This window comes from Penaeus chinensis, chromosome 1 (assembly GCF_019202785.1).
Source record: "Penaeus chinensis breed Huanghai No. 1 chromosome 1, ASM1920278v2, whole genome shotgun sequence".
NCBI lineage: Eukaryota > Metazoa > Arthropoda > Malacostraca > Decapoda > Penaeidae > Penaeus > Penaeus chinensis.
In genome coordinates this window covers 7,538,491-7,565,990 of record NC_061819.1, presented here as the reverse complement: position 1 = coordinate 7,565,990, position 27,500 = coordinate 7,538,491, and the positions used below count along the sequence as shown (strand labels likewise).

General features: G+C 36.5%; 2 protein-coding genes across 6 annotated transcripts in view; one reads left to right on the top strand and one right to left on the bottom strand.

Moving 5' to 3' along the window:
- Nucleotides 1-3,516, top strand: part of LOC125025112 (probable cytochrome P450 49a1) — an 18,456-nt gene extending 14,940 nt beyond the window's left edge. For all 5 annotated transcript variants that reach the window (XM_047613067.1, XM_047613048.1, XM_047613038.1 and 2 more), the window contains exons 8-11: nt 13-182; nt 453-531; nt 2,722-2,925; nt 3,080-3,516. In XM_047613067.1, coding sequence (XP_047469023.1) covers nt 13-182; nt 453-531; nt 2,722-2,925; nt 3,080-3,190 — 564 coding nt within the window. In that variant the 3' untranslated portion in view covers nt 3,191-3,516. The remainder of the gene's footprint in view (nt 1-12; nt 183-452; nt 532-2,721; nt 2,926-3,079) is intronic.
- A 6,014-nt stretch (nt 3,517-9,530) lies between these two features.
- On the bottom strand, nt 9,531-26,321 carry LOC125025105. Its single transcript, XM_047613025.1, has 4 exons — nt 26,247-26,321; nt 18,900-18,973; nt 15,687-15,861; nt 9,531-15,201 (listed from the first exon to the last, which is right to left on the bottom strand). Exons 2-4 carry the CDS (start codon nt 18,948-18,950, stop codon nt 12,569-12,571), a joined length of 2,859 nt encoding a protein of 952 aa, XP_047468981.1. The 5' UTR covers nt 18,951-18,973; nt 26,247-26,321; the 3' UTR covers nt 9,531-12,568.
- Nucleotides 26,322-27,500: the final 1,179 nt, after the last annotated feature.

The following is a 27,500-nucleotide window of genomic DNA, read 5'->3' as shown; positions in this document are numbered from 1 at the left end:
TGAAATTCACAGACAGCCATGACTGTGGCCTTTACTCTAGTAAAACTTGCCCAGAACCCAGAGAAGCAAGCCAAGCTCCATGATGAACTAGATGCTGTACTTGGGGATGGACAGGAGCTGCTGACTCCCCAGCATATGGGTGACCTGAAATATACAAAAGCCTGTGTCAAGGAAACTCTACGGTAAATAAGTTTTCTTGGTAATTGATCTTCTACAAGTTTCCACTTGTACTTTAGTGAATGAATGGAAAGATAATATGAACATATTAAGAGAAGATTGGAAATAATAGACTGTACTGTAGATGTAGTATTTATTTTATAGAATCAGACAATTATTTTGTAAATTTACATCTGGATTCTTAATTTTTCAATTTTGTTATTTTTCCCCTTCTGCCAGCATTTGAGAATACAAAAAGGCAAAACATTTCTGATTGTTTAAAATATGCATTTCAGGACTAATTCACCTGCAATCTTGACCATGAGAAAGCTGTATGCAGATACTGTACTTGGTGGTTATATTGTGCCAAAGGGGGTAAGTGTTCACAAATAAGCCCCAAGAACTACAAATGTTCCTTCACTCTGCCTGTTTCCCCATTCACAGAAAAAGTCTGATTAATTAAGTTTCAGTAAGACAGATATTAATGGCTTGCATTTCAAGTGATCAATTTTATACACAAAAATATGTAAATTTCATTGACATAACAAATACATAGAGCTTTGATAGCATGTCATGTTGAAATAATTATTGTAGTTACCCCACCACACATGAAAGAAAATGAGGATAGATTACTATAGATGTAAAAGTTAAAATATTGAAATTTATTTATTTATTTACTATTATTATTTTTTTATCGTATGTAACAATAAGTTGTACATTTAGGTTTGTTATATCTGGATATATAATATAAGTAGTAAAAATGGTGATATACCAGGTGGTAACTTCATGGTATGTAATGGATTCTGTAAAGGTGTCATTGCTGCCTCAGACAGTCAAGATTATATGGTTATAGATAAAAATATGGAGGCTATAAGTAAACTGGTTATATGTGAAAACATTATTGAACATACTACAATAAAAACTAATAACTGATTGAACAGCTACCTCAGTACAAGACCTGTTGTATACTCTTTGGGACACTATTTGAAAATTATGCAAAAGATTTGGTTTGAGGGAATCTTAAGTATTTGGCAGTTATGCTTTTAATTTGTTTAATTTGGAGATGTCAACTCTATGCAGTTTAGTGTTCAGGTTAGTTGCTTGGCCAGTCAGGAATCCACTTTATTGCGAATATCCAAGCCACTCTTTGATGTGCACCAAGTGGAGGTTCTCTGTCCTGCTGCAGAATCTCCCATCTAGTTTTCTCAAATGCATGTTCTAAGTGTTCATTAAGCAGATGATAAGTTTCTCTGGTAACAGTCTACCCCCTGTGGAAGGAGAACTAGCTTTGCAGTTGTACCATACCCAAAAGTACCCCTGTAACCATTCCACTATTTCTTATATCGTAATTACCTAATTGATATGGAGCAGTTACTTTTTCATTACATAGTACTTTGATCACATCCTTATTGTGATATTTCTCACTTGTTTATTCTTTATACTTTGTTCTCGTTCAAGAAAGTATCACATGCATCTGGAATAAATACATGTGGTGGAATGGGTAATGAAACACACTTATATTCCACCACTTTAATATTATGATAATGTTATAGTTCACTATTTACACTGACAAAGATCCTTGAGGCGAGAAAGGGATGTTTTAAAGTCTTGATGAATGCCTTAGGATGAACATGGTTTGAACCAGCTTTTGTGAATGATAGGATCATTCACTTGCAATGTTACTTCATCTGTCCATATCACTTTCCTGAATATTTATAAAGAATTCAATAAACTGATGTGATGCAAAAGTAGCTGATAATGAGTGCTTACACTTCAAATGAACCTCCTCCCATGAGATATTGTTGAGTAATGCATGGCAATCTTTGTTCCTTGAGAAAGATGCAGAAAAATGCAGTAATTAGATCATTCATTATTTTAACTTATTTGATAGTGCCTCCACTTTGCAAAGGGTGATGTTGCCGCTCAATATGGCTACAACATCACCTGTGGCTGACTATAGGATGGAGTGTAGTAGGAGGGAATGTAGGAGAGGAAGGGATGGGGGATTTGGCTGAATGAATTAAGATGCCATATAGTACTAGCATTGCTGTTCACTCACTGTATTCCATTCATGAGAAGAAAACACCATAGAAAGGAAAGCCTTCAAGAGGAATGGGGTTTTGGGAGGGGATATCATGGGTACATCTGGAGGAAACTTGCCAAATAGTACCTGATATATTAGTAGGCAATACCTATAACTATCTGCTAATGAAAAAAATTGTGGGAAAAAGCCCATCAGTTATTATGAGGAAATCCATGATTCTGGTGAATAGGATTATAGAGGTAGATACATGGTTTAATTAATGATTTATATTTTCCCATATAGATGTATATTAATCATAGAACTGTATTTGCTCATTAGTAAATTTTTTATATAGTTTCTGTATTCTAATGATCTGTATCAGGTAGAATATTTAATAATATTTTTCATCACGGTGAATTCTTTTCACAGATGATCATTACAATATTACCGTCTAAATATATGTTTATATAGAAGGGGAGATAGAGGTAGACCACATCCATGCATATTTGTTAAATAATCCAAATTTCCCCTTTGTTTTTCAGTTCACTGTGAACATCATGCTGAACATTGCGGGGACACAGGATGAGCACTTCCCGAGAGCTGCAGAATACCAGCCTGAACGCTGGTTGCGTCATCACCCACTGGGCTCTATCAATCACTATGCTTCTATACCTTTCAGCACAGGTCTCCGGAATTGTGTAGGACGCAGGTTATCTGAGCAAGAGTCTTACACTATTGTTGCTAGAGTAAGTCCTGGTTTAATGCTGTTTTGCCAGCTAGAAATGATTCATTTTCGAGTTAAATTAGGATATATTTTTCATGCTTTAATTATGCCATGTCACAAGGAGGAACTAAGGAAGAGTTTTTCTTGAAAATTTCACAATTTCCCTTTATTTTCAGTTGCTTCACAAGTACCGGTTGGAGTGGCATTATGGAGACCTTGATCCCATCATGAATATTGTGGTGACACCTGATAAACCTCTTAAGCTGAAAATGATCGAAAGGAAGTGAGGCTCGACAAACCTATCCAGCTGACATTGACCGAATGTAAAGGAACCCTTTACAAGACTTCTTTGTAACTTAATCTTCTCTTACTACAGATGGACCTAATATTAGTTAGCTGGGTCTATTTAGGATGAATGAGATTTGATATCAAAACACTTTAGGTAGTGAAAAATGAAATACATGTATTTTAAAACTTTATGAAAGATTGGCCAATGTTCTTATTTAATTTTAAATACTTTAAAAAATAATTATTTCATGGTGTTTAAATACTGTTCATTAATTGTTCCATTGTGGTATTGTTATATTTTTAAAATAAATATTTTATACTGCAATTGCTTATATATAACACTGAATATTGAATGAATGATGGTGCTCTTTTGTAGTGCATTAAATTGATTTAAAGTTATCTATCTCTATTATAATTTCCTTTCCAGGCTTTACTTTTCTTGACACACATTGTAATTACATTATTTAAGTGTTTTAGAATGTCACACAAGGGGAATAGCTGGTACTTAAGAGTTAGAATTAAATATTAAGTACTCTATTAAGTAAGACTTCTGTGCTTTTGTATCCACAAGGTTACAAATAAAGAAAACCTATGGAGAAACTATCATCTGCTAATATGTACTAATGTGTCATTCTACTTCTTCAAAGATAGTTAGCACGAGTTACTATAAAAATTCAGTAACCTCAGAAAATGAATTATTGCTTTTACTCTATGCATAATTATGGTACAAGATTGTACCAATTTTTTTTGAGCAGGTATCTAGTTTTTATATACATATAATTAGTGCCAGTACTTTTATTTTCCCTAGTCCCTCGCTTTCAAAAACTGACTTAAGATCTGACATACTCTAGTGTACATTTCCTTGTTAACAAAATATTATTTAGTTTCAGAAAATCTGAAAAAGGTTCCAGTCTGCCAGTAGGGGATAAGCTATAATGAGTCGTCTAGCAGGCAATGACTGTAATTGAGAACCCTTTCCTAATTGTCAGGAATTGTTTTGATGTAGTGGGAGTATGAAGTTCCATTGATCTTACGAAGAAGGGGTTAACCATATTGATACAAAGGGGTGACTAGTGAGTGATCAGACAAATAAGAGTTGAGATGGTGCTCATGTTACCTTAGGCCTATAAATAACTTCCTACCACCAACAGAAAATATGAGTGTGGAGGGAGTGGGAGTTGTGGAATTTGAGGGTGGATGAGGGGTTTGGGTGTCAGTTTGGGATTCGAGCAGATAGTTTTGAATATCTTCAAGAGTTTCTGTAAAGGAGTTGGTTGAGGAGTTTTGTGAGGCAAAGGTTTTCTTATGAGAGGGAAAGAGGAGACTGGTGTCTAAGGAGTAGAGGCAAATGTAGGTGGAGGCGAGTGTGTGGAAGGAGAAGAAAGGGTGGAACATTTAGTCGTGTCTGCTACAGGTAGTGCGAGGAGGGAGAGGGAGAGGGGAAGATGTTTGGGCTGTAGTAGAGATTGGAGTGTCTGGATTTAGGATGGCAAAAGAATTTGATTGAGTAGAGATTGGAGTGTCTGGGTTTAGGATGGTAAAAGAATATGACTGGGTTGTAGGAATGTTGTCAACATGCTTCCTGTCTGGTTTCATGTAGAGTGTGATAAGTCTGAATCAGAGTTGCCTCAGACTCATATTTGTAGGTGGGGCAGCCCCTATAAAATACATTATGAGGGCCACCACAGTTGGCACATGTGCATGACTGTACAGAACATTTTGATTGAGTATGACCAGGTTGAGCACAGAAAATGTTTAGGACATCCAGTGGTTGGCAGGATGTCCTAAACACCAACAATTTTGGCACTGACGGGGAGGAGGTTGATATGGTCAGACAGGAAGGGATTAAAGGGAGAGTAATTTTGGTAATGTTAGTGGCATTCTTACGATGACCTCTGGAGGAATGGAGTATCACTGTACTGATATTGCATCATATTCTGTGAGACAGGCAAGTAAGTCTTCTCCACAGTCTGACCAATTTTTGTTATGGATAGGGAAGTTTGCTGGGGAGATAGAGACAGTTCCAGTGCAAGTATTGAGGGTTGGATGAGGTTCTGCAGGAATGAGGTTACAGAGAGATCAGTTAGAGTTGATAATGCTATAGCTAGGCTTTCAGATGTTACTGTGATGAGATGGTCGGGTCAGCTTAGAAAGAGACTTTGCATATTTGATTTTGGAGATATTGCTGGAAGAGAAGTGTGTTGTCAGAGTAGGGAGCTGTGGGAGGGATCACAAAAAATCGGTTCCATTTGGCTGGGCTAATTAGAGTATTTAAGATAGTTGTAGAAATGGGGGTAGTAGAGGCATGTGGAAGAGTAGGAATGTCTCCTGGAGATTGTATGTTGCCTTGGGTGGGTAATGTACTAGTAGGCAATGTTTGGAGCTGTGGTCAAAGGAGAGCATGGGGTCGGGGAATTGAGAGTGTAACATCTTCATTATTGGCCATGGTAAATCTGGAGTATGATGGGGAGAGAAACAGTCCATCCCTCACGGTCCCCTTGAGGGGTAAGGGCTAGACAACTAAAACGAGAATACTGTGCCCAAGGCTCCCTCAGGCCATTCAGGACTGGCACAAAGTCAGCCTTTCATCCTTTCAGCACAGCTCTCACACCTTAGGAAGTGAATAGTAGAAGGGGTTGGGGAAGGGACAGAAGCAAAAAAGCAGGAGGGGTAAAAGGACCGAGACCCAAGGCAGGGGCGTTCCCCAGCTTTGGGTACCAGTCTTCGTCTACTAACCCCCCACGACAATAACGGGCAGGGGATTCAGGGCATTTAGATGTTGATGTTGCAGAAAAAATTTAAATAAATAAATCTACATATGTATATATAGGCCTTGCAAGATAGAAAAAATATACATATTTATCTACCAATCTCTCTTTTTGTCTATCCTATAAAAAGGTCTAGTTATGCTTCACAAAGCACTATTCCAAATCAATAACATACCAAATGTTATTTGCACCTAAGTGAAGGATCATTGTCTACCAATGGGTCAATTCTGGTAATACATAATTCTTCCTGACATTGTTTATGGTGGTTTTAAAGCATAAACTGCAAATGACAAAGCCTCTGCTGATAGTACTTGGGGAATAATGGATATTCCTAACAGTAAGACAGTAATAGTTTTAGTAAGAATGAAAAAAAAAAAAAGTTAAAATGAAAAATTTATAAAAACAAAAGGCCATCCTATTCTATTAGATGAGCTAAGGATGTATAGAGACTATACAGGCCTTAACCTTCTGCTTCATTTAACCAAACTACCTTGGATTTATGTTCTGTCCCCTGTAGTTTATCGTGAATGTTGTTAGATACAGATGGCTCCACAGGTGCTAAGCTAGCAAGGAGTCTATCAGTAGGCCCTAATGACTGATCCTGATATCTCCATTCCTTGAATTGGTGACAAAATGTGTTTTTCTTTTTAACGCCGGGGGAAAATGAACAAGAAATGGGGAAAATGCTGTGCCCATTTTCTATATTTTTTTGTGAAATATCTGCCCATAGATGGCTCTGCTAGTGCTTAGCCACAAAGGAGTCATTTAGTAGACCTTGTGACCGTACCTGATTTGAATTGGCGGGAAAAACGTATTTTTTACTAGTGCTATGAATATCGATGGTGTTATTTTTATTATAAACATTATAATTATTATAATGTTTTTTAATATTAGTAACAGCAAAATAAGATAAAGTAAAATATGTCGTAAATCAAAGAAAAGGGTGAACGGGCGAGACGGGAAGTACTCGTAACTGGCTCATTGGTGACTTAGTACAAGTATAGCCATCTATGTGTTAAAATAATCAAACAAGTACTAACAGTGGGCATAGCACGTGTCTACCCGTCGTACCCGTTGGCAAGGGGTTAATACAGTTGATATTGATGCTGTTGTTATTGTTATTGATGTTATGATTATTAAAATGTTATTAAAATCTCAATAACATTTAAGACAATGAAATAATGCAAAAGACCCTTTCCAAAAGTCAAGGAAAAGGATAAACAGGTGAGATAGGTAGGACTAATAGGACTGACTCCTTGGTGACTAAGCACTTGAAGAGCCATCTATGTGTAAATATAATAAATAAATTTGTATTACATTGGGCATGGCATGTATTCTTGTCATACATGCCAATTGGGTTAAGTCAACTTTAAAATGAACTGTGTAAAATTCTACTTCCATTAAGTTGTACCAATAATATACAGCAACTCTAGTGGCCAGAGTTCCTCTTGCTGCGTAATGCATTAATCCTTTTTCAACAGTAAGGTAATGTAGTGTTCAAACTTTGCTTTTCACCTGTTAACAACCACCACACAGCTATATAAGAATATAAAAGTCACTGCTTCCAAATATCTTTATTCTCATAAAAAAGTGCCTGAAATGCAGGTACTATATACAGGTACATTAAACTCTAACCTTATATTGCTGTATTATTATAAGCTTCATAAACATTAATTATTTAAACATTTTACCCTTTTGAAGGAAAAATTCACTTAAATCATTACATACAATTCAGACTACAGTGCAATAACCTTTAAAACTGCTTTTGTGACCATAACACTGAACCTTAAGCTTGATTCTTAATACTCAGATGGAAAGTAAATAGAAGGAAGTCCTTTGTAAAACTGCAAATGCCAATATATTTGCAACAGCTGTAAAATAAAATGCACTTATGTTACAGTACATAGGATATATACATATATAATGTAAATGTGATGCTGATTTGTATATCAAAATCATTATTTACTTTGTAATTCTTGTGAAAATATTTCCTCCTCTCATGATCTTATATAGTATTATTTTCTTGAAAAAAAATAAAAATAAAATAAAATAAAAATATTTACAATGAAACTAACCACAGTATAACCTTGCTACTCAATTCCTTACAATCTACAGGAATATAACAGGCAGTGCTGATTCATAGTGTATATTAAAGAAATATTGACACCAAACAGCCAGTCATATTCAACCGGAAATAATTGAACAACTTAATTAATGATCATAAAAAAGTCACCACAAATGTAGTGTATCTACAGCATAAAATTCTAAGTAAATCTTTCATCATAAAAACTAAATGATAAATAAACAAACATTTACCTACAAACAGAAAGTATCTTTCATATTGTGACTTAAATAATCATTAATATGCACAAATAATGCTTACGATGACTATAGTTTCACATCACACAAAATCATTGTCTTTTCTAAACTTTTCTTACTCCTTATGCAGTCATCAAAACACAGTATGAAACCAAATCATGGGAATACACTCAAAAAAGAGAACAGATTTTAACATTGTTTTGCAAGAATGCAAATGCCTCTTTATATATATATATATATATATATATATATATATATATATATATATATATATATATATAAAAAAGGGTCTTCAATGTTACTATGTACACTATAGTGTTGAAAAACCCTTAAAGTTTACATGGACGGAGTCTTGGCCAAATTAAAACTATAACACATAGTAATCAAACAGTAACTCTGTGTGTGTGAGAGCATTTGTGTGTGTGTGTACTTTTGTGTGTGTAAGTGTATGTGTATGTGTGCTCCTATGTGTGTAAGTGTAAGTGTGTAAGTGTGTGAAGTGTGTGTGTGTGTGTGTGTGTGTGTGTGTGTGTGTGTGTGTGTGTGTGTGTGTGTGTGTGTGTGTGTGTGTGTGTGTGTGTGTGTGTGTGTGTCTGTGTGCGTGCATTTGTGTATGTGTGTAAGTGTATGTGTGCTCTTATGTGTGTAAGTGTATGTGTATGTATGCATGTGTGTTTGTATGTGTGCATTTGTGTGTGTGTGTGTGTGTGTGTGTGTGTGTGTGTGTGTGTGTGTGTGTGTGTGTGTGTGTGTGTGTGTGTGTGTGTGTGTGTGTGTGTGTGTGTATGTGTGTGTGTGTGTGTGTGTGTGTGTGTGTGTGTGTGTGTGTGTGTGTGTGTGTGTGTGTGTGTGTGTGTGTGTGTGTGTGTGTGTGTGTGTGTGTGTGTGTGTGTGTGTGTGTGTGTGTGTGTGTGTGTGTGTGTGTGTGTGTGTGTGTGTGTGTGTGTGTGTGTGTGTGTGTGTGTGTGTGTGTGTGTGTGGTGTATGTGTGTGTGCGTGTGGTGTGTGTGTGCGTGTGTGTGTGCGTGTGGTGTGTGTGTGTGGTGCGTGTGTGTGTGTGCGTGTGGTGTGTGTGTGTGGTGTGTGTGTGTGTGGTGTGTGTGTGTGTGGTGTGTGTGTGTGGTGTGTGTGTGTGGTGTGTGTGTGTGTGGTGTGTGTGTGTGTGGTGTGTGTGTGTGTGTGGTGTGTGTGTGTGTGTGGTGTGTGTGTGTGTGGTGTGTGTGTGGTGTGTGTGTTGTGTGTGTGTGGTGTGTGTGTGGTGTGTGTGTGGTGTGTGTATGGTGTGGGTGTGGGTATGTGATGTGCCCAAGTATATATATGATTGTGAATGAAGGCACATGTGTGTATGTATATATAAGGAGGGAAATGAGAGGTCTCATAGATCTGGTACAAAGTTTAAATGCTTCATAAAATCACGCAAAAAATCATATTGAGGGTAAGTATTTACATCCTAAAAATCAAAATACATGAAGGTACGGACAACATTAGTACTCTTGTTAAGTGGTTTTGTACAAATCTAAGATGCAAAGTTTACACACTAAAAATATATCCATTACCTATCTGAAGTTCTTTACTTCTGAGGTATAGTCCAAGCAGTCTTTATTTTTTTTTCTGTCTTTCTTAACATTTTGTAACAAACTATTTTCTTTAAAACAAGGAAAACTTTGCACAATAATAAGGAATCTTTCCAAAAGCCATTTCACTCCGGATTTTCTCTCTCCTTCTGCTTTACAATGCAATTAGTCAATGGAAAACTAAATCCTTTGACCAATTTATGCAATAATCAGCAACACTACTAGAAGAGAGGTTTATTAAAAGGAATACTGGCAGAGGACTAACTATGCCTGTAGACCTTGAATTCAGTAAATGAAATACAACCACACTATTAATAACCATCAAAAGACACATACATCACAATGTTGCAATATTTGTACACCTATAAAAATTCTGGTATTTTCCTTGAAATTTTGATTACCCTTATGAGGTGGTTGTACTTCACTTCATTGATTTATTAATATTATCATTGACACATTAGTGTTCATGTATTTGCTTTTAAGTACAAGTTGCGGTTCATTCATCTAAGGCCCTAGGGACCTATTTTGAACTGCTTCAACACTGCCAAAGTTCTTAAAAAGTCATATAAAAATGCCTGAAAAATTTTCAAACAGTACTAGAAAAGGGTTACAAACACATAACAGGATCCAACCGAAAGAACTTACACTAAGCCCCGGGAAACAGTGGATTTATAATTTCTAGAGGATATAAAGCCTACAATCCTACATCAACTTCAAATCTTGGGTTCTAATTTAATGTATGGCTGCGAGCATGTGACATTCTAGAGAGAAATGTGAATGTTAAAAAGACATGTTACTTTTTACAATACCTGTACTCCCAACTTTTTTCTTGAGCTCACTGTCATCCAAAAAAGTATATGACGAGTAGATAAAGCTGATCAATAATTGCAACAGTATTATTTTTTCAATTTACTGACATTACCTAGAATAGCTGATCATTTATAATATGCTTGAATTTTACTCCTCGCACTATTCTGCTGATCACTAACCATACATTTCTATTTGACAATACTTGAAAAAATTAATACCAATTGCCTAATTTTCACAAACAAGAAATAAACTGATGGCTGAAGTTCCTCCAATGTTTTGGCTATGAGGTTCAAGATATTTTTTTTGCAAATATTTTTTTCTTAGTTCCCACATACAAATATGAAAGAAATCAGCATAAAACAGGTAACCTCAAAGAAAAAGTCTATGCAAACATGATAAAAATCAGTTCACACAGAGAGTAATTTCACATTTCTACAATGACATTGAAATATTTCACTGCAACTTTAGAAAATAAGTCTACTACATGTCAAATGTCCTTATACAGTCCAAACAATCCACAGATATCTAAATATCTAAAAAAAATTCTGAAAATATCTACTTTGCAAACCCATAGTCAATATATTCTACTAATCAAATACACTTTGACATCATCTCTACATGAACCTATAAGCAAATTAAAAAAAAATCTAAGGGAAAAAGGTTAAACCATGAAACTACAATACCATACAATGCATTATTGCTTTCAGTTTTACTACATATCATGTCGTGCTAATTCAACCCCATCTTACCAGGTCACAGCTAGACAAATCAGATCTCATACTACCTTATCATGTGTAATCACCCTAATACTGGAATGTCTTATGTGGGTACATTTTCCCATAAAGTCATTGCCTGCGACTCAGAGCTATTGTTTTGTACCTTAAATGTCACCCAAAATTCCATGCTGCGCAAGTTAAGAACTTTATTTACTTAGATTTTTGCCAGAATTGCAATGACATCAGGTCAACTTTGCAGTTCAAATACAATAACCAAAATTCATGCAGGTCAAAATCTAATACTTGGAACTTAGTGTAATATACTTACATTCAACAGAAAAATTACCAACTGAGAATGAGCTGTAAGAGTTCATGTTACAATTACAATTTACCAAGAATACCTGTACTTTACTTTACTTGTAATTATGAGAGCAAAATTAGAGCCCTTTCCTTGTCTCTCTCAGATATATATTTAAAAAAATTACCTAAATAAAACATTAAACTAATGAGTATGAAATTTTTGTCTTATGTGGAATTATGGTTAAAAGTTCAATAAAAATAACTACTCCACTTGTTCATTCTCAGTATGAATTTGAAAATATAAGTCTTCCCTGATATATGCAAGATATGTAAATGAGAAGACTTTTAAAGAATCTGATACTTGGAACATATTATGTACAATCTTCTATCACACTTAAAACCTCTTACAAATAGGAATACTGTTCTTTTCTCTAGGATCAGTTCTATAACTAGAAAATATGTTATTATTACTAGAAAGAGTACCTTTTCCATCTTTATTGTAATTGTAAACAAATTACTAAAGAACTTGGTTTAATAATTCTTAAATAAATACTGTAAAGAGATAAATTCATAAGGTAATCACTCTTACTGAGAGGGAACATGAAATAATTAATTATACTTTTCAGTTACAAGAAAGGGGACTTTTCACAAATAATGATCACAATAGTGATAAATAATACACAAATCATAAAATCTTTACATATCTGGCAAACCTTCATGTATCATAAAAAATCCATCTTTACCAAAACCCCTCACTTGATATCTAATAAGATTTTACATTTTTCAAAATGTAAATATAACAGATTTGAAAAAAGTAAAAAAGAATATACTGTGTATTACCTGCATATCTGCCCTTCCAATGGCCATTAATATCTAAATGTCAAAAACTTCTATCTCCTACTCTGTCTTTCCCTTGTAACTAATCTATACCAGTCAGGATTTTTATGATCCTCCAATGCCTTACGTACAAGTTCATCAGGGGATGGGGTGTCAAACTTGAAAATTTCAAAGGGAACAGAAAAGCTTTTTTCAGCTAGCTTTTTCACTGGATATAGTGGGGGCTTTTTGACCATCACCTCTCCAAATGGTGATGGAGAGCTTTTGAATAGGGATGTATCACACTTAATTGCCACAGGCTCAATGAAAACACTGTATGATTCTTCAATGTCAGTATCAATTTCTGCTTTCTTCTCAGGATGTTTAACAAGAGCAGCCTGTAAATCAATCTCCTCAGCTATGTCTAATTCCTCGTCTTGCATTCTCAGTAACATTTCCAAACTTTCTGGTTCACTTTGGCCATTTTCAGCTTTCATAAACTGACTGCCTCTTGAATCACATAGTGCTTTGGGTAATGGTTGAACTTCTAGTCTTTGAGGAGTCTTTAAATCAAGTGCTGGGTCAAGGCTTGGAGATGGCAGCACATTCAGGCCTGGTGGTAAGTTTGGCTCTGAAGGCAAATTATGCCCTGGACATGCTTTTAGACCGGGTGGAGGATTTAAACCTGGAGGAAGATTAAGTCCTGGTGGTGCTTTTAGACCTGGTGGTACTCTTAGACCTGGTGGAAGACTTAAACCTGGAGGTGGACTCAGTCCTGGTGGTGCCTTTAGCCCAGGAGGCAAATGTGGATTTGATGGAAAATCTTGTGGAAATATATTGCTATGAGAAAAAGACTGACGAGGTGATGAATGATCCATGAAAGGTTCTTTACAGGAAACTTTCAGACTTGCTAAAGATGGTAAATCAATCTCATTTTTCTCTGAAAGTAATCTTGCACTCAGTGCATCCCTCAAATCTATTGGCACTCCAGGAACATTTTCTTCAGAATGATTATGGAGCATTTTGCCAGTTTCATTTTTGCTGAGATGTTGGGGTATTGTTAAAATACCACTGCTATTTGTACGCAATTGACTTTCTGACTTTGGAGATCCTAAAAGTAGTGGTATTTTGAAATCAGGAGGCTTTAAAACATTGTCTCTTACAATTTCCAAATGGGGATATGTACTATCTCCCAAGTTACACTGTGCTAGGTTTGCAAGGTTAAGCCCACTACTTGTTTGGTTGGACTGAGCAAGGCTTGAAAGACCTGGCACGTTGCTCTCTAGGTTGGACTGTGCTAGGCTTGAAAGACTAGGACCACTGTCTCCTACATTACACTGTACTAGATCAACAAGACTTGGCCCAATATTCTCTAGGTTGGACTGTGCTAAGTTGGACAAGGTAGGTCCATTGCCTTCAAGATTTGACTGTGCCAAGCTTGAAAGACTAGTCCCAGTGTTTCCTAAGTTAGACTGGGCTAGGCTAGCAAGACTAAGCCCACTACTTGCTTGATTTGAATGAACAAGACTTGGAAGATCAGTCCCAGTGTTTCCTAAGTTAGACTGTGCTAGGCTAGCAAGACTAAGCCCAACACCTGCTTGATTACACTGAGCAAGGCTTGAAATACTAGGCTCAGTGTCTCCTACATTTGGCTGAGCTAGACTAGCAAGACCAAACCCATTGTTTACTTGGCTATACTGAGGAAAGCTTGGAAGACCTGGCCTAATGCTTTCTTGGCTGACAAGGCTATTAAGACTGGGACCAGTACCTTCCAGATTGGACTGTGCTAGGCTTGACAAACTAGGCCCAGTGCTTCCTAGGTTGGACTCTGCCAAGCTTGAGAGACTAGGCCCACTAATTTTCAAAGATGGCTGCAATGCAGTCGGTAAACTATGACCAGACTGCCCTGAATGAGAAAGAGCCTGTAATGACTGACAAGGACCAGTGCTTTTCTGTTGAGACTGAGCAAGAGATGACAAACCTGGGACAACATTACCAAGATGTGACTGAGCTAAAGTTGACAAACTTGGGCCAGTACTTCCATGGCTTGACAAAGGTTGGGGTAAAAAGTTGGGACTTGGGGTTTCTTCTTTTGACTGAACAAGGAATGCCAAACTAGGACCAGAATACACAGCAGAACATGAGCTTACTGGAGGAATGGAGAAATTGTATTCTCTCTCTGGTTTTTCTTTTGGTAGTTTGGGGATTGGGATGCTCAAAGAGGCAGGTTTATGTGCAACACACTTAGAATCTGTTGTACTGTTCACCTTCAATGTAAGCTGAGGAATCTCTAATGGCAATACATCCTCCTGAGAACAGCTCCTTGAGTTGCCTGAAGTCTGTTGTCTAGAAGCACTTGTACTTGATGAGTTTTCATAATCACTTTCCATTTCCATGTCAAAGAAATCTGGTATGATATCTTGACTATCCTCACTTAGATCCTGACTTGACTCCCCTATATCATGACTATCCATGCTGTTTGTGACAGTTGAGTCAGCACTGCACTGACTCACATTTCGGGAGCGGGCGAGGCTCCGCCCTACATTCTGCTTTCGCTTCTCTGTTCCACGCTTCTTCACAATATCGTTGTACCACTCCCTGATCAAGCGCTTCACTGGCAACCGTTCACAAGTGCACTTTCCAAAAAAAAGAGCTGATTCATAACAATAAGCATCTGGCAAGTCATACTGAACACCAACATAGTCACCTTACCTCGTGAAAACCACAGCAGAGTCACAATCATGAAAAGTAGAAAAAAATCAGGTTAGAAAATAATTGGATGAATGGATGACCAAATAAATAAAAATATCATACACAAACTCTGAATTAAAATACAAAGTATGTAAAAAAAAAAAAAAAAAATAGAATGAAACACAGATACAATTAGAAAAGAATGAATGGTAAAACACTCTACTGTGTTGATACTATGATAGAAAAAAGCACAATTTACAATAAATCTAGATTGTGCATTGTGGGTTTTTCTACCAATTAGAAAGGAACAATAAATCGTAACACTTCCGCTCTGTCTCGCGATCCAAGCCAGATGTATTGTCTAATGAGGAGATTAATCCGACTCAAATCTGTAGCAATACACACAAAGTAATATATAATAAATTGCAAGATGTCAGAACAGTCTAAACCAAAGTGATAATTTGCTATACTTCAGATTTCATTACTGGAAAAGGTACCTACCTTGTCTACTCTCATATCTTCTGTCTGGTGACTGTCTGTTTCCCTTTTGAATAAGAGCACTAATGGACGAATTCAGGTCATAATTGTTAGCAAGCAGCACCTCCATCATCTCCTCCCTCGTAACCTGATGTCCAAACATGCTGCCGAGTTCTCCAACAGCAGCTTCCATTTGACCCTGTTTAATGAACTAACTTTAAATTTCATGAGGCTATAACAATACTGTGTTTTGAAAGTTGCTGGAAGTAAATCAATTACTTATGTTTAAACCCAGTGCCACTGGAAATGGCATTTGCATACATACCCACGGTGAGTTTACTTGTTTAATTGTTTTAACACATAGATGGCTACACTTGTGCTAAAACACCAATGAGCCAATTACGAGTACTGCCTGTCTTGCCCGTTTACCCTTTTCTTTAATTTACGAAAATATTTTACGTTATCTTATTTTGCTATTATTATTGTTTATAACATTATAGTAATTATAATGTTTATAATAAAAATAACACCATTGATATTCATAGCACTAGTAAAAAATACATTTTCCCGCCAATTCAAGAAAAGGTGAAATCAGGTAAGGCAGAGCCATCTATGTGTTGAGACACTTCACAAAAAAATATAAAAAATGAGCACAGCATTTTCATCATATTTTGTTCATTTTCCCTGTCGCGAATGGGTTAATTGATTTTATACACAGATGGCTACGCAAATGCATAGTCACAAAGGAGTCAATTACTAGTCCTGCCTATCTAACCTGTTTTCTATTTTGATTTTTGGAAATATTTAAAACATTGCTACTACTTTTAGTAGTGTTAACAGCATTGAAATAATAATAATGTTAATAATAATAATCATCATTGATATTAACCCAAACGACACGAATAGCAAAAAATATATGCCATGCCCACTGTAATATAAGGTTATTTATTGTATTTACACATAGATGGCTCTACAAGTGCTTAATCACCAAGGAGTCAGTAATAGTCCTACCTATCTCACCTGTTTCACCTTTACTTGACTTTTGGAAAGGGTCTTTTGTATTATTTCATTGTCTTAAATGTTACCAAGATTTTATCAACAATCTAATAATCATAACATCAATAGCAATAAAAACAGAATTGATATCAATTGTATAAAAAAGGAAAACACATTTTCCCGCATATGAAAGGAATGGGGAAATCAAGATCGGTCACTAAGGCCATCTGTAACAAAACTCACAAAAAACTAAAGGAGACAGAACATAAGTCTGTGGTAGTTAGGTTATCAGCATTGAAAATACATATTTTTTCGGAAACTCAAGGAAAAGGGAGATCAGGTAAGGTTACACAGGCCTACCAATTGACCCCTTTGTGGCTGAGCAATTGTGGAGTCACCTATGTGTGAACTAAAGTCACAAAAAACAACAATAACACTGAACATTACTTGTTCTCATCAGAATTGGGTTAAATAAATACCCAATTAATATACTGAGGAAATGACTGTCTATAATGCTGGTAAACAGTACAAACACTTAATTAACTAAGTAGGTGAGTATTTGTGAATCTGATTACATACTCATAATCATTTCATAATATATGTTAATATGTGTCCACACTGACTCATACTCTGTGTCTGTAAAGAGAGGAATTAAATGTACTAAGTCCTACTCTGCTACTCTGGTTTAAGGAAGAACAAAACAGCAAGTGCAAAACTGGAAGATTGAGTATAGGAGATATGGCCTTCTGAACTCAATGCATGCTTCACACGCCATACTGCACCATGAGCGGGGGCACTGTGTCTAGTCTGGCACTCAAGGTGAGCTGCTGATTAGTAATGTCTAGCAACCTGAATAGCCTTCACCAGCCAGTTATCATTCAATAGCTAGCCTGAAGAGATGAAGCCTCATTTCCACTGATACACACACACACAAAAGGTGGTAGTGGTAGTAGAAGTAGTAGTAGTAGTAGTAGTAGTAGTAGTAGTAGTAGTAGTAGTAGTAGTAGTAGTAGTAGTAGTAGTAGTAGTAGACTTTATTGGGTTGTCACTTGTCTTCACTTATGAGACTTTCAAACATTCCTCCTGACAGTAATAGTGTTACTGCACTGTTGCTAAAAGGTTTCCCTACAGCCCTGTTCTTAATAATCATACTCATTTTGGCAAATCTCATTTTATTGCTGAATTATTTAATATGATTAATCATCAGTACACTGATATTACATTGTGCAGAAACAATCAATACAGGCTATCTATTATAAACATAAAATTACAATCAAATGATACGACACATTATTGAAATAAGCAGAAAACATGTATGCTATTAGCAACTTGCATACTTCTTTTTCTTTCCTCTGCATGATAAAGAATGTTAAGCTGTATTCAATAGACTTAAAAGATGAACATTTATGTAATGTTTGAATCATAGTAAAATTCAAGGAAAGCTTATGCTCATTGGACAGACATCTAAAGAAGACGGTCCTCTTGGTGTGGTCTCCTAGCAGGTAGTGGCTTGTCAGCTTTTTTGAAGGGTACATAGGGTCCCTGCACTGACTTCCCCAACACTCTGAGAAAATTATAGATATATGCACAAAGGAAAAAAGGCAAAACCAAGGCACAAACGTCAGGACCATAAAATTTCATATCATTGACATATATTTCGAAAGTCCAGGATTTCAAGATTGGGGAGTTAGAGGGGGATGATTTTTGCCTGATGCCTATTTAAAAAAAAAAAAAAAAAACCCGTTGTGTCGACTTGTTAGTATTATGTCAACATGGTTATAATATAAAGTAAAGACTATATCTGTATATCCTGAATAACATTGGCCTACATGAAAAAAAAATGTATTTAATACTAGAAACAAACAGCTGATAAAACAAAAGAAAACTCTCTCTCTCTCTCTCTCTCTCTCTCTCTCTCTCTCTATATATATATATATATATATAAATATATATATATATATATATATATATATATATATATATATATATATATATATATATGTATATACATACACACACACAGATACATACATAAATATATATATATATATATATATATATATATATATATATATATAAATAAATATATATATCTTTAATAGATAGATAGAGAGAGAGAGAGAGAGAGAGAGAGAGAGAGAGAGAGAGAGAGAGAGAGAGAGAGAGAGAGAGAGAGAGAGAGAGAGAGAGAGAGAGAAATACATGGTTTTCAAGGTGAGAGTATACATAAAGATAACTTACCCCATTCCTGTCATCCCTCCTGTGAAGGATACTGCACATGGGATCATCCATTCTGAGAGACCAGTTTTGCTTCTCTGTGGACAATAATCAACATTACTAAAACCTCTGCTCAGGTTTCCTCATTTTTCACACACACACACAAACACACACACACACACACACACACACACACACACACACACACACACACACACACACACACACACACACACACACACACACTCTCTCTCTCTCTCTCTCTCTGTCTCTGTCTCTGTCTCTCTCTCTCTCTCTCTATCTCTCTCTGCAAGTTAATATCTTTCTTATAATTCAGTCTTGGAAATTGTGACAGTAATTCTTTCATCCTTTGTTTTTCTGCAACAAATTCTTAATATATTTCACACCATATTTTTCTAAAAGTTTTTTTGATTATGCAGACTGCACAGACCATACCAAAATACAAGACATCTGCTTATGAATGTGAATTACACGCGCTTACACCCATGAACTTTTTATGACTGTACCCAAATTTATTAAAGACATTACAGGTGATGGGGTGGGGAAACTTGTGAATTTGGAAGTTACAATGGACACACAATCCCTCAGAACATTTACAGGGATTGAAGCTGAATTTAAAGCTCATTATTGTATAATCATCATAATGCATAACTCTACAAATAAACTAAACTGCTATTATGGATACACATAATTACAAGACTTTGAAGACCAAAAAGTGTTCTCATATCATGGCAAGAATTAAAAGCAAAAACAAAGAAGAAGATAAAAAAAGTGAAAAAGCAGTAGAGTCAATGTGTAAAGAAGAGGAAAGAAAATACACAGAGAAAGGAAATGATAGAGAAGAGAAGAAAGAAGAAAAAGAGCATTATGATTATAAGAAAGGAAAAACAATCTTAAAAACAAAGATGGAATACAAAAGCAAACAGCTAATAGTACTCCAACTGTGTAATATTAAAATAACCCCCACATAACATATGTAGTCCATCAGTAAATGAACATATACTATGAGGTCTCTTTTAAGCTACTGCCTGCTAGTGCTTTGCTTGCTTACTGTCTGTGGGAGTATTTATTTTATTCATTGTCATTAGTGGCATATTCAAAATACAGTGATAGCATGAGGCTTGGGGACAAAGCCCCAGGTAAGGAAGTGCTATATGACAGGTCATATGGTGCTATGGTAAAGAAGAGAAGCAAAAAGGGTTAGGAATGAGTTAATGAATAGGCTAAACTTCAGGTAGAGGGCAGTATGGTAGTGAGAAGGGTAGATAAGGGAGTAGAGAGAATTATGATAAAAGTATTAAGGCAAAAATGAGTTTAACGATAAGGATAAGTGGACAGAACAAGGGGATGAAGAAAAGGAAAAGGAAAGTAGAAGAAAAGACTATGTAAAATTAGTTGAAGCAAGGGGTGAGAACCAAGGTATGGGTGATCCCCTACATTGAGCCTCAGTCCCTGTCTCCTAAGCCTCTCCATGACAACAATAAGCAAGGGATTGGAGGGGTCAGTGGGAACAGGTGGGAGCTGCGTGTTCCCAATGAATTAACTTTCTTAACACGAAAATTAAGTGAACATTTATACTCTTACTGAGTAAAAGCTAAATTTCAAGCAAGGAAAGTTGAATATTAACTCTCCTTGTTAGTCTTTCATTGCCTTGGTGCCAGATTGGACATGACTATAGTCTACATTGTCATAACATAGCCTACTTTAGCCTGCTTGCACCTGCTTACTGTCAATGGGGGTCCATCCTCACCGTGGAATAATATGCTAATATGACTGAAGAGTTAAAATGACAATAGTCGTGTTAAGCCATCACTTCAGATTTAGTCATCTTAACCCCTTGGATTTGAGTGCTTTGCTGCCAATAACTTCAGAAAAGGTAGATTTTTGGGCGAAATTGTTTAAAGGACAATGACAAAGTTGTAGCAGAAGAGGCTGAGGTGCAGGAGAACAAGTTTATGGAATCTTATCAGTTTGAGTCAGAAAAGCCAAATAATCCAAGTCAACAGGGACTCAAAAACAAATGTTCCATTGTCCCACATAACAAACAAATAAACAGTCATGATAAACCTTCCACATCATGGGCACGGTAGTAAGTAATTATGTTAATCCTTTTATAACATTTGAGTATATATTTCTTATGAATGTCATAATCATACCTTGGTTATAATATTTATGTATATTGTTATTGACGTATATAGATATTATCTATGGTTTGGCTTTACAGACAGGAATGGTGGTTAATGGTTAATGGTTAGCAGATATCAATGTGCTAGACATCAAAGGTCCCATAGCACTATGGTAAAGTATTGTGATGAAAAGGGTGGAAATGAGTTAACAATCAGGATAAGATGTGTCAGATGCTGAAGGTTGTAGAACACTGTAAGATAGAATATTAGTGATAAGAGTATAGAGGAGAAGCAAATGAAATACAGTGGGCATTTGTAAAAGGATGTGGTTAAATGTGGTTAATGGAGAGTATGTGTCCAAGGAAGGGAGAGTAACACTGTATGGGAAAACTGCAAAAGTTCTATAATGAACAATCAAATGGTAATAAGAAACGACAGTTGTGGAAATGGAGAAAAATCCTGAGAAATAAGGGAACAGGGGATGGTGGTGAAGTATCGAGAAGAATGTCAGGAGGGGAGGGATACACAGAAGGACATTGTTTTGTCTTAACCCCTTGCCGACGGGTACGATGGGTAGACACGTGCTATGCCCACTGTTAGTACCTGTTTGATTGTTTTAAACATAGATGGCTATACTTGTACTAAGTCACCAATGAGCCAGTTACGAGTACTGCCTGTCTCGCCCGTTCACCCTTCTCTTTGATTTAAGAAATATTCTACGTTATCTTATTTTGCTGTTACTAAAATTAAAAAAACATTATAATAATTATAATGTTTATAATAAAAATAACACCATCGATATTCATAGCACTAGTAAAAAATATGTTTTTCCCGCCAATTCAAATCAGGTACTGTCACAAGGTCTACTAATTGACTCCTTTGTCACTAAGCACTAGCAGAGCCATCTATGGGTAGACATTTCACAAAAAATATAGAAAATAGGCACAGTATTTTCCCCATTTTTTTTTCATTTTCCCCAGCAGCATTGGGTTAAGAGAGTCAGGTGAGCATCTTAGTAGGAGTGGTAAGGACAATGGGGAAAGAAGAGGGAATGGTGATGCACATGGAGGAGGAGAGGATTGGGTGTTTTTTGGGGCGGGTTGGAGAAAGAGGAGGATGGATATCCACAGATACTTTGAATGTAGAGTGAATAAAGGGATTGCAAGTGGATCATTTACTTGAGTCATATTTAGGAAAATTTGTAAGTCTTCAAGAGTTTCTGGAGGGGAGTTGTGTGGGAACAAAAATTTTCTTATGTGGTGGAGAAGTGGGAAAAGATGTCCACAAGGCTGAGGGAGAGGTGGGTGTAGGAGAGGATGTGGTAGGAGAATGGAGTATCTGGATTTAGACTGGAAAAGGAATCTGACTGGGGGAGAGAGGTAGTAGAGATAGGTAAGTTTGGGGTAGAGGGAAGAGATACTGGGGGATATGCCGAGACTTCTTGAGAAGATGGGAGGGGAGTGGACCGAAGTACAGTTTTTGAATAGGTAGAGAGAAAAACCTCGTCGATGTGCTTCTTGTCTAGCCTCATGTAGAGTGAGGCCTAGTTTGAATATGAGAATTGCTGCCTCAGATTTGAGCTTGTAGGCAGGGCAGCTCCTATAAAATACATCATTGGAGCCACTAGAATCGGCACACATGCATGACTGAGCACAGCAGTTTGAACAGTCATGAACAGGTTGGGCACATAGAGGGCAGTGGGCAGTGGAGCAACAGTGTTTGTTTGGGTGGCTAAAACGCCAACATTTCTGCCACTGATGTGGTAGAGGTTGATGTGGTCAGACAGGGCAGAACACTCCACCAATATAAACTTCATGGGGGAGGTCACGTCTACGGAATATAATTTTGGCAATATTGGTGTAGGACTTACATTGGCCTCTGGGAGGAATAGTGTAGCACTGGACTGCCACTGCATAGTCGACGAGGCATGCAAGCAAGTCGTTTTCACAGTCTGACCAGTCCTTGTTGTAGACAGGACTGTCAGTTGGAGAGATGGAAACAGTTCTGGTACAAGTATTAGGGGAGAAGTGAGGCTGGGCAGGAATAGGTTCACCAGTGAGGTCAGTCAGGGTAGATAGCGCACAAGCTTGGGACTCAAATGTAACTGTGACAAGGAGTGAACACTCAGAATGACTTAGAAAGGAAAGTTTGCCTACTTGTTTTTGAAGACATTGTTGGAATTGATCCCAATTGGCTGGGCCAAAACAGGTACTCAAAAGGTTTGTAGAGGGACAAGGGTGGGAGGAAGATGGGGTGGTATGGAGAGAGGTCATACTGTTGGGACAATAAGGATGAAGAGTAGTAATAAGGAGGGTTGGGGTAGACAATGAAGACTGTGCAGTAGAATATGGAGTGGAAGAAGTTGGGAGAAAGAAAGGGGTGTATTCTAAAGGTTGAGTAATGACCCAGGTGGATGATTTGGAATGGATAGAGTTGTTTGCCGAGGAGGAGGTATTAATATCAATCAAAGCTGTGGTCATAGGAAAGGCAGGAGTTGGGAAACCAATGAAATCAAATTAAGATAGGCTAGCTGATGAAGGGACAAGCCTTAATGCCCTTAATAAGGATAAAACATCTTCATTATTGACAATGGTGAGCCTGAAATAAATGGGGAGAAGATATAGTCAACCCCTCAGGGTCTCCATCAGGAGTAAAGGCTAGATAATTAACCAAGGGAACACCGTACCCATGGCTCCTGGAGGCCGTTTATGACTGACACAAAACCAGCCTTTCATCCTTTCAGTATGGCTCTCACGCCTTAGGAAATGGACAGAAGAAAGGGATGATGAAGAAGAGAAGGATTGAAAAGGGGGAGAAAAAAGACTGTGTAAAATTAGTTGAGGCAAGGGCTCAGGTCTAAGGTAGGGATGCTCACTTACATTGGACCCTGGTCTCCGTCTCCTATGACAACAATGAGGAAGGGATTAGGGGGCTTACTGATAGGAAAAGGGAAAGAGAGCAAATAGATGAATAAATTTAGAGTAAAGACTAAAATTTGAGGTAATATTTCAGATTGACAATATATCCCTAATAGCCACTGAGCTACTCTTGTTTCATTTTCTAAATAAAAAGTTCCTGAAACTTTTCAATTGCGCAGGATGAAAAAACTCCAGCTCCGATTGGCCTAGAGCTTTACTTGATATTAAACAATTGCAAGTGGGAATTAAACAAACAGTAAGTTAGCGCTTGAATTTACATATCACCGTCCTTACTTCAGCAATGGCACAATGAAAGTGTACACATTATCATGTGATAATAAGAACAAAAGTAAGCGAGGGTTAATGTTCAGTCAAAAAATATTATCATTTTGCCACAAAATCAGTTAATGTTTAAACATGACAGAAAATTAATCTTATATATTTTACTATGATAGATTCTACAAACCAACTGTGAGTAATAATGCAATTTTGTTTATCACCACTTGTCATATCTTATCTTGCAAATATCTTTAAATTAGTTTTTTAAAATTCTGATAAAAATAGTATGTAATCAGTGGGAATCCACATCCATTCCAAAGGGGATTAAACATAAAAATGTGGCATTATGTAAAAAAAAAAAAAAAAAAAAAAAAAAAAAGAATTTGTTTATGTCTATGATATACCAATTTATCTTTCACAAGATTGTAGCATTTCATTTTGCAAGTACATATATATCAGTCCTAACACTTGTTGCAATCTGTATTCATCTTAGGTAAGATAAAGTAAAAGACAGATATTGATATATTTCAGTTTGATAAAATATCTAAGTTCATCTGCACACTTAATCACATTTTATGATCAATTACAAATCTCCTTTTCTAAAGTTTTCTTTCTGTAGTACCTATCAAAACATGCATTATACAAAGGGGATGGACAATGAATGCAGTCTCTCTTGGCCAAAAAAGCTTGAGGGTACACATACCCACTGCTAAGGAACAAGAAAAATTCTTAATGGCCATTGAGTGTAGTCATCTAATACTTCGTAAAGGAGAGTGTGAATTGCAACTATGGTTGCCTTATGTAGTCAAGGGGTTAATGGAGGTTGTGCCCCCTGCAACTACCCCTTAGGAGGAGGATTCCACTTTCCATCCTGGAAGGCAAAGAGTCATCTGTGTATGCATGGCAGGATGGTGCATAGAGGTCGGCACAGAAACTGCGGAAGTTCCATCTTACTACATGTATGTGGATGATGTTTGACAATCTCCTTATATTTCTATATATATAGGTCATTTTCATTCATAATTCATTCCATATCTTTCCTGTTATACATAATGTTCCATCTAGAGTTCCCCACCTTTTTTCCCCTTGGGCACTGCCCAAAGGGCACAGCCAGTCACAGCAACTTTGATTGTTGAATAAATTTTTGATGTGGAGTTGGGGACTTAGTCTCTGGTGAATGCATTGATACTATAATGAATTACCACAAACCTCTTGGAAGTTTATTAGACTCAATGGACATTTAAGAATGGGCTCTAGCATTATTTCCACCAGTAAAAAAGGACAGAATGAGCCATCTATGAGCCATAATTGAAGTGTCAGCTCCAGTTAGGACACTATTTCTGCATTCAGGATCCTATTCCTGCCCATCATGACTGGTGGTGCCGAGTGTTACAGAAAATTTAATGATAATAATAATAATAAAAAAAAAACAAAAAACAAATAACAAAGTGTTACTTATTGTCATTGTTACTGTAGAGTATTGTAGACTACCTACATAGATGATATGGAATCAACATTTTTCAAAGTCTGAAGAGCAGTCATGTAGTAACTCCTAATTGGGCCAACATGAATTGTAGGGTCTGAGAAGAATCAATTGGTAGGCCTACCACCATTAAAATATTGGGCTATGCAATTGCACTCTGCATGGGGCATTTACCTTCTCTACAATCACTGCATCAGATTTTCTTTTATCTCCTCTGGGTCTTGGATACTCACTTAGCTTATACTGTCACAGCTCCTAAAGTGAAAGCCAAGTGCCACAGCCAAACTTACTAGATAAAAACTGGCGTTATATTCTATGATCTTCTGTCAAGAATATCACCAAATACGAAAAAGAAACTAAACCTTAACAGGTACAGAACAAGCATCGTCTCTATTAACTCGTCATTTACCGTTTGTCATTAACGAAACCCTTTTTTCATCTGACTTCACAATTTGCTTTTTCATTTCACTGTCGGCACGGAAGGTACGGTATTAAAACGTAACAATGTCAGAACGAAAATAAAACCAAGAGACTAATCAATTACCTTTGAGAGCACGAGAGCCATAATAACAAAGGCGAGTAAATAAAGGACCAAATAACAACAAAGAAATCACATGGAGAAAGTGCGTAAAAATAACAAAACTTCATCGCCGCTTTTTCCTGCTCTTTCTAAGATAATTCGGGTATATTTCTTACAGGGATCTTGATAATGAATCTCAAAGCTCACCTTTGATATCTTCTCGGTGTATAACACTTGCTTATTGCTGCATTTTTTGTAGATTTGCAATTTGTTGAAGGAATTTGTACTCGCTGATTGTTTGTGTCTTTTCGTTTGAACTGTGTCGGTGAAAAGTTTATGTTTAGTATACTTTAAATACATTATAAATTATTATCCCTTGCATGCTGATATTCTAATATGTTTATCTAGTATAATTAAATTCCCCTGTGAGTCAGCGAAAATGCCGAAATTTAAGTTTAGAATTCCATCGTAAGATTGAAGCCAAAGTCACCATGCGCTTCGGACGCAAGAGAGACAAGGAAAACAGTGACGATTTCGCGGGAATTTTAAAGAGAAAATTTCCGCAACCAACTTAAAAATAATAACGTGAAAAAGAAAATAATCATAAACAAGGCTTATCCACAGTGCTTATAGATCCAAAACACAGAGGTGCATTAAATTGTATTTTTTCTTCTTAATATGAGTGTTTTCATTTCTTTTCAGTTTCCCTTTTCTTTCTTTTTCAATCAACACTGTGACTACATACAGTAACATATAATACGATTCCATTATATTTCCTTTAGTCATATTTGCGCAAAAGCTTTAGGTACTTGTATAACGTTCATGGAAAAATAATATACTTAATCGAGAAAAATGCAGCAGTTGGCGAATGTAAAGAAATTTACAAATGCAACGCATGTGTTTCCGCATTGAGCAAAACAGCCTTCTTTTTTTTCTTCTTCATCTTCTTTTCTTCCCCTTCTTCTTCTTTCTCTGTTGTTTTTTTTTTTTTTTTTTTTTTTTTTGACAATTGAGGCCTGTATATCTTGGGTCTACATTTCTTGTATTTTCTATCTGTTGTTAGAGCTTGTCAAAAGATGTCATAGATTTTCTGTCTTTTATCGCTGGTAGATCTTTGTGTGTTTCCGGATGTAGCTGGTGGATGATTATCCTCTGTAATCAGTAAAAACGTGTTAGAATTATGGATCAGTTAGCATGACTGATCAGTTACTATTTTGATCAAGTCAGCCAATTTGTATACTTGATTCTCATGTCTACAAGGAAAGTACAATCAATTTT

Coding starts and splice junctions, on each gene's coding strand:
- LOC125025105 (XM_047613025.1), bottom strand. CDS start 18,950: ATGGATGATCCCATGTGCAGTATCCTTCACAGGAGGGATGACAGGAAT. Junction 15,862..18,899: donor GGAGGGATGACAGGAATGGG/GTAAGTTATCTT, acceptor TTCATTAAACAG/GGTCAAATGGAAGCTGCTGT. Junction 15,202..15,686: donor AAGATATGAGAGTAGACAAG/GTAGGTACCTTT, acceptor TCACGAGGTAAG/GTGACTATGTTGGTGTTCAG.